The sequence below is a fragment of the Salmo trutta genome, chromosome 26 (genome assembly GCF_901001165.1).
Source record: "Salmo trutta chromosome 26, fSalTru1.1, whole genome shotgun sequence".
Lineage (NCBI taxonomy): Eukaryota > Metazoa > Chordata > Actinopteri > Salmoniformes > Salmonidae > Salmo > Salmo trutta.
Genome location: NC_042982.1, coordinates 36,946,678 through 36,954,243, shown reverse-complemented (window position 1 = coordinate 36,954,243; position 7,566 = coordinate 36,946,678). Strand labels below are relative to the sequence as shown.

The 7,566-nt window shown below is 49.4% G+C and overlaps 1 protein-coding gene across 3 annotated transcripts; it reads left to right on the top strand.

Annotated features, from left to right (window-relative positions):
* The first annotated feature begins 350 nt into the window (after positions 1–350).
* Positions 351–7,357, top strand: cep57 (centrosomal protein 57). 3 transcript variants are annotated; one of them, XM_029715871.1, is made up of 11 exons: positions 351–700; positions 1,335–1,509; positions 2,666–2,851; positions 2,947–3,083; positions 3,219–3,344; positions 3,428–3,505; positions 4,086–4,193; positions 4,366–4,446; positions 5,698–5,918; positions 6,197–6,341; positions 6,465–7,357. In XM_029715871.1, exons 1-11 carry the CDS (start codon positions 662–664, stop codon positions 6,654–6,656), a joined length of 1,488 nt encoding a protein of 495 aa, XP_029571731.1. In that variant the 5' UTR covers positions 351–661; the 3' UTR covers positions 6,657–7,357. The 3 variants fall into 3 exon arrangements, with proteins under 3 accessions (XP_029571731.1, XP_029571732.1, XP_029571733.1); XM_029715872.1 differs by having other exon boundaries at positions 352–700; positions 2,947–3,068; XM_029715873.1 differs by lacking the exon at positions 351–700 and having other exon boundaries at positions 1,439–1,556.
* The last annotated feature ends 209 nt before the right edge of the window (positions 7,358–7,566 follow it).

Here is a 7,566-nt window from a genome sequence, read left to right as displayed (position 1 = left end):
TCACTAAAGGCTAAATGTGTTTGTTCTTCTCTCGTTTATTTCCCAAGTCAGAGGGAGGATCTGCTGTGTCAATTGTGTTTGATGTAACTTCTGAGCTATTGACCCACACAACCACAGATGGCACCATGCACTCGTAATGTAAACACACAGGTCTGGATGATATGTGGCGGTTCTGGACGATATGTGACGGTTCTGGACGATATGTGGCGGGTCTGGACGATATGTGGCGGTTCTGGACGATATGTGGCGGGTCTGGACGATATGTGGCGGTTCTGGACGATATGTGGCGGGTCTGGACGATATGTGACGGTTCTGGACGATATGTGGCGGTTCTGGACGATATGTGGCGGTTCTGGACGATATGTGGCGATTCTGGACGATATGTGGCGGTTCTGGACGATATGTGGCGGTTCTGGAGAGAAGTTGAACCGCCGTACGCCGTGTGACGTCATCTCCGACGCAGCTCTGTAAGGGGAACCTCCGTATTCAGTCTTCGCGCGATATTTTGTTTTCTGCGTCCGATAAATGATGGTAAAAATGCTGCCATAACATTTTATATTTAATGTTTATGTGCTCTTTCTGAATTGAAGAGACCGTACGGATAAAAACGTTAGCCATGTAGCTAGCTCGGCTGGAAAGTAACTGTAGTTCGTTGCCATCAATGGAGAGAGTGTCAAAACCATCCGTCGGGCGAGAGAAGGTAAACATAGCTAGCAGGCTAACGTTAGCTATCCAACTCAACAAACAGAACTTGGCTAGTTAGCCAGCGAACTTAGCTTGCATTTGAATGGAGTAACGTTTAGCTAGTTAACGTTAACTATTGTAAGTTGCATGTTTGCTTCAGGTCTAACTAGGTGTTTTTCAGCACTAGTTAACAGCACTAACTCACAAGCTATCGTTAACCATTTTACACAGCTTCTTGTCTCTACTTAGCTAGCAAGCAGACTTTGCTTTAAACCTTGAGCTAGCCAATAATGTTATGGTTAAAGTAAGAGTCGGCCTTTCTGTGCAACACTGAATTAAACTGGACATCACTAGACGTCAGTCACTAGACGTCAGTAGCTGTGTACCAGATCATTCTGATGTACAGGGGAGTGTGTGGCCTTTGTTTTGGGGGACAGTCCTAAGGAATTGAATCGATCATTAGAATGGGAGACAGTTTGTAGTGTCTGGTTTGGTAGTAATAATAATATTAATATAATGGTGGTGGTGGTGGTTGTCTGTCTGTCTGTCTGTCTGTCTGTCTGTCTGTCTGTCTGTCTGTCTGTCTGTCTGTCTGTCTGTCTGTCTGTCTGTCTGTCTGTCTGTCTGTCTGTCTGTCTGTCTGTCTGCAGGAGCTCTCTGTCGGAGTGATGTCTGACAGTCTGTCTCTACCCTCCTACAAAGACTACCCCGCAGGCCGCCCCTTCGTCAACACCTCTCTACCCTCCTACACACTCACAACTCGCAACACACACGTACCCTGCAGGACACTTCCCAGCAAGGCATTCCCAGAAAGCAGCAGTGCAGGTAACCAATCACCACCTGCACTGCTGCTAGAAGTACATTGTGTGTGGGTGAGACAGTTTCCATTGTGGTTATGTGGTGAGGCTGGTCTCCATGGCAACAGCAGGTGACACATGACACCACAGCCTATTAACAGAGGTGCCGCTAAACGCTATCCCTCTATCCCCACTCTCACATCTCTATCCCTCTATCCCCACTCTCACATCTCTATCCCTCTATCCCCACTCTCACATCTCTATCCCTCTATCCCCACTCTCACATCTCTATCCCCACTCTCACATCTCTATCCCTCTATCCCCACTCTCACATCTCTATCCCCACTCTCACATCTCTATCCCCACTCTCACATCTCTATCCCCACTCTCACATCTCTATCCCTCTATCCCCACTCTCACATCTCTATCCCCACTCTCACATCTCTATCCCTCTATCCCCACTCTCACATCTCTATCCCTCTATCCCCACTCTCACATCTCTATCCCCACTCTCACATCTCTATCCCCACTCTCACATCTCTGTCCCTCTATCCCCACTCTCACATCTCTATCCCTCTATCCCCACTCTCACATCTCTATCCCCACTCTCACATCTCTATCCCTCTATCCCCACTCTCACATCTCTATCCCCACTCTCACATCTCTATCCCCACTCTCACATCTCTATCCCCACTCTCACATCTCTATCCCTCTATCCCCACTCTCACATCTCTATCCCCACTCTCACATCTCTATCCCTCTATCCCCACTCTCACATCTCTATCCCTCTATCCCCACTCTCACATCTCTATCCCCACTCTCACATCTCTATCCCCACTCTCACATCTCTATCCCTCTATCCCCACTCTCACATCTCTATCCCCACTCTCACATCTCTATCCCCACTCTCACATCTCTATCACGCTGTACTCATGCCAGTATCCCTCCTACCATCACCCATCTCTCTGTACTCATCGCCTCTACTCTTCTGAGTGGCTGAATGAAGTTCTTGCTGATAAAGTTTTTACTCATGAATGTCTGGTGGAGAATAACTTCAACTCAGAGTGTGTGGAATAACATAAGGCAAGATATGATGGTACGATATTCATCTTCAAAGAGGATTATACTGTGTGTGTGTGTGTGTGTGTGTGTGTGTGTGTGTGTGTGTGTGTGTGTGTGTGTAGCGATCCTGTCTGCTCTGATGAACCTACAGGAGAAGATTAGGAAGCTGGAGTTGGAGAGAGGCAGAACGGAGCGGAGTCTACACAGCCTGGAGAAAGAGACCTCACACACTGACCTAAGGAGTGACACACACAAACCCACAGACGCACACGAGAGAGAGACCAGCAACCAGTCAGAACCCAACCAAGGTGAGCGACGTGATCATTTTTGTTTGAGAGTAAACAGATGCTCTTTTTGCCCCCAGTCTCACCCTCTCTGTCTCTCTCCCCCTCGGTCCCCTCAGTGTTAGTGACTCAGCTGGCTGCAGCGGAGGCTCGCTGTAAGCTGTTGGACAGACAACTGGAGTACATGAGGAAGATGGTCCGCAACGCAGAGGCCGACAGAACAGCCCTGCTCAAACGCCAGGTTAGCAAACGCCAGGTTAGCAAACGCCAGGTTAGCATACGCCTTACCTAGCATTATCTATGCTAACCCAGAGAGACAGGCTAACGACAGGATCTCTAGCTGTATGTATGATGCTCCAGTAGCACTCAGTTACCATAGTGACCCTTTCAGGTTTCCCTGGAGATGACCAGGTCAGCTGCTCCCGCCCCTGACTCTGCCCACCAGGCCCAGTTAGAGAAGCTGGAGCTACTGGAGCAGGAATACCAGAGACTGACCCGCACACAGAACCACGCAGAGGTACACACACACACACACACGCAAACTCATTTTCACCCCAACTAGGATTTGATGGGTCTGATGTCTGTATGTGTCTGTCTTAGAGGAAGATTCGTGAGTTGGAGCTGAAACTGCTGGAAGAAGAACACCAGAGGAAACTGGTCCAGAACCAGGCCAACCAGGTACACACACACACACAGGACCAGGCCAACCAGGTACACACACACACACAGGACCAGGCCAACCAGGTACACACACACACAGGACCAGGCCAACCAGGTACACACACACACACACACACACACACACACACACACACACACAGGACCAGGCCAACCAGGTACACACACTCACACAGGACCAGGCCAACCAGGTACACACACACACACACACACACACACACACACACACACACACACACACACACACACACACACACACACACACAGGACCAGGCCAACTAGGTACACACACACACACACACACACACACACACACACAGGACCAGGCCAACTAGGTACACACACACACACACACACACACACACACACACAGGACCAGGCCAACCAGGTACACACACACACAGGACCAGGCCAACCAGGTACACACACACACACACACACACACACACACACACACACACACACACACACACACACACACACACACAGGGCCAGGCCAACCAGGTACACACAGGACCAGGCCAACACTAGAGATGTGTATTGCAACTATTTTGCACTCTGTTTTCTCACTGGTCCTCAGTTACAGACAGGTCTGGAGGCCAATCGTATCCTGATCCGGTCTGTGTCGCTCTCACCCCGCCTTCCCAAAACCAGAAGCACAACCAGAGAGAAGAAACACTTCTCCAAGGTAGCAGCTTTCCCATGAGCCTTTGGGTGCTGGTGTTTCTGCTGGAGATGAATGTCAGTCGATGTGATCCTCCTCTCACACACACACACTAAACTAATTGTTCAGGCCACATATCTGATTGGCCAACAAGCCTACAACACCTTTTCTGACGTGAATTTGTGTGCTCTACCAGAAACCTGCTCTGCAGCAGGCCTCACACACGCAGCCACACTACAGGCTGAGCCTAGGAGACGTCCCATTTGTAGCAGGGAAGGTAGGAACATGATAATATGCAGACACCCTCCTCATCTCTCTGTCTCTAGTCTGTAGGGTGTAGTCTCTCTGTCATCTGTTTCTAGTCTGTAGGGTGTAGTCTCTCTGTCATCTGTTTCTAGTCTGTAGGGTGTAGTCTCTCTGTCATCTGTTTCTAGTCTGTAGGGTGTAGTCTCTCTGTCATCTGTTTCTAGGGTGTAGTCTCTCTGTCATCTGTTTCTAGGGTGTAGTCTCTCTGTCATCTGTTTCTAGTCTGTAGGGTGTAGTCTCTCTGTCTCTCTAGTCTGTAGGGTGTAGTCTCTCTGTCATCTCTGTCTCTAGTCTGTAGGGTGTAGTCTCTCTGTCATCTGTCTCTAGTCTGTAGGGTGTAGTCTCTCTGTCTCTCTCTCTAGTCTGCAGGGTGCAGTCACTCGGTCAGGGCCAACGTCCAGTCTGTTCTCTCTCTCTAGTCTGTAGGGTGTAGTCACTCGGTCATCTCTGTCTCTCTCTCTAGTCTGTAGGGTGCAGTCACTCGGTCAGGGCCAACGTCCAGTCTGTTCTCTCTCTCTAGTCTGTAGGGTGTAGTCACTCTGTCATCTCTGTCTCTCTCTCTAGTCTGTAGGGTGCAGTCACTCGGTCAGGGCCAACGTCCAGTCTGTTCTCTCTCTCTCGTCTGTAGGGTGTAGTCACTCGGTCATCTCTGTCTCTCTCTCTAGTCTGTAGGGTGCAGTCACTCGGTCAGGGCCAACGTCCAGTCTGTTCTCTCTCTCTAGTCTGTAGGGTGTAGTCACTCTGTCATTTCTGTCTCTCTCTCTAGTCTGTAGGGTGCAGTCACTCGGTCAGGGCCAACGTCCAGTCTGTTCCAGTCTGTTCTCTCTCTCTAGTCTGTAGGGTGTAGTCACTCGGTCATCTCTGTCTCTCTCTCTAGTCTGTAGGGTGCAGTCACTCGGTCAGGGCCAACGTCCAGTCTGTTCTCTCTCTCTAGTCTGTAGGGTGTAGTCACTCGGTCATCTCTGTCTCTCTCTCTAGTCTGTAGGGTGCAGTCACTCGGTCAGGGCCAACGTCCAGTCTGTTCTCTCTCTCTAGTCTGTAGGGTGTAGTCACTCGGTCATCTGTCTCTCTCTCTAGTCTGTAGGGTGCAGTCACTCGGTCATCTCTGTCTCTCTCTCTAGTCTGTAGGGTGCAGTCACTCGGTCAGGGCCAACGTCCAGTCTGTTCTCTCTCTCTAGTCTGTAGGGTGTAGTCACTCGGTCATCTCTGTCTCTCTCTCTAGTCTGCAGGGTGCAGTCACTCGGTCAGGGCCAACGTCCAGTCTGTTCTCTCCCTGCTGAAGCAGCATCAGCCCCAGCTATGTAACGCACGCGTCCTCTCTCACACCCCTCTGGCCCAGCAAGCCAATGGCAGCCACTCTGACAGTGACTCCTCCTCTTCCTGTGGGGAGGAGCTATCGGACCTCCTGCTGGCCCTGCAGGATGAACTGGGACACATGAGTCTGTGAGTGTGTGTGTGTGTGTGTGTGTGTGTGTGTGTGTGTGTTAGTCTGAGACTTTGTTTCAGCATGAATAGCTATCTCAGTTGGGTCTGTGAGTGTGTGTGTCTGTCAGAGAGTCTGAGACTTTGTTTCAGCATGAATAGCTATCTCAGTTGTGTCTGTGAGTGTGTGTGTGTCTGTCAGAGAGTCTGAGACTTTGTTTCAGCATGAATAGCTATCTCAGTTGTGTATGTAAATGTGTCTCTGTGTGTGTGTGTGTGTGTGTGTGTGTGTGTGTCAGTGAGCAGCAGGAGTTGGTGCGGCAGGCTGAGGCCTGTGTGTGTGAGCAGGAGAGGAGGGGGGTGGAGAGAGAACAGAAGGCTCTACTCAGGAGAATGGAGAGAAAAGGAGAGCAGATCAGCAAGCTGCGCAGACACCAAGCACAGGTACACACACACACACACACACACACACCGTTTGATGACTAAGAACTATTTAACTGGGGTTTTGCCTTCAACATATCCACAAACACATACATTTGACTAAGGAGTTTTTCACTTTCTGTGTAGGTGAAGAGGTTTACGAGGGATGCTCGTGATCAGAAGCAAGGTGGAGAGGTGAAGGTGACCACACGGAGTCGCTCTGCCGGAGCGGTCAAGGTTGGACCGGGGGACCGTAGCAGGAAAAGTCTAACACTGCTCAGGGACATGAGGACCCTGCAGACCTCGCTACGCCCCAACCAACCACAATGGAGCTACTGACCACAACAGGACCAACCTCACTGACGTGACTGAGACACTGTCACTCACCAGACCGCAACAGGAACTGGACCATGATGCTGAAGATCAGACTATCAACCTGAACTTCTCTGATGGCTGTCCCGTGGTGTGTTGTCGTGTAGTGAAGAGGAATGAGGCCTATCAAGGACATTTGGAAGAGGAGGAGGATGAATAACTTCCAGGGACATTGGGATGTAGAGAAGGCGGATAATATATTGTATTTGAGGTCTTTTGTAGAGCAGCATAGCAGTGACATCATACAGACTCTCTGCAGAGAGAGAACACTCCTCCTGATGTGTGCAGTATATCTGCTCATCTATTGGCTCTCCCAGGGGTGTAACAGGGTGTGTTGTATACATCTGATTCTGTGTGTTCTACTGTTGCTGCTAACTTCAGCTCACAGCAACAGACTGAGTTGTGTGTGTAGTTTTGTGTATTAAATGGTGTAACCACTCTGCAATGATTCCCAGAGATGAAGACACATTTGAGTGTGTGAGTAGGGAACGAACAGGGGTGGTGATGTGGGTTGGGAAGCCTTACGACTTCCCTAAAGATGGTGTGTGTGTTGAGGATTACGGTTGGTTCCTTGGACCAACATTTTAAATTTGTTAGATTTCTATAATTACGGCTTGTGTAACTTGTCTATCAAATGGTCTGAAATAAACTATTTATTTTCTAGTGTTGACACTTTCCTTTATGTGAATAACGGAACTTTCCTTATGGTGTTTAGTTTTTCAGCTTCCTGAAACTGACCATCTATATTTGAAAAAATAAATCTCCTGCCACCTGTTAGAAGCTGTTAAATGTTTTTCTCGTAATGTTGGGTCCCATCAGCACCAGACAGAATCACTTGACTGTTCCATCTCACATCTCCACCCCTGAGATGTCAGTG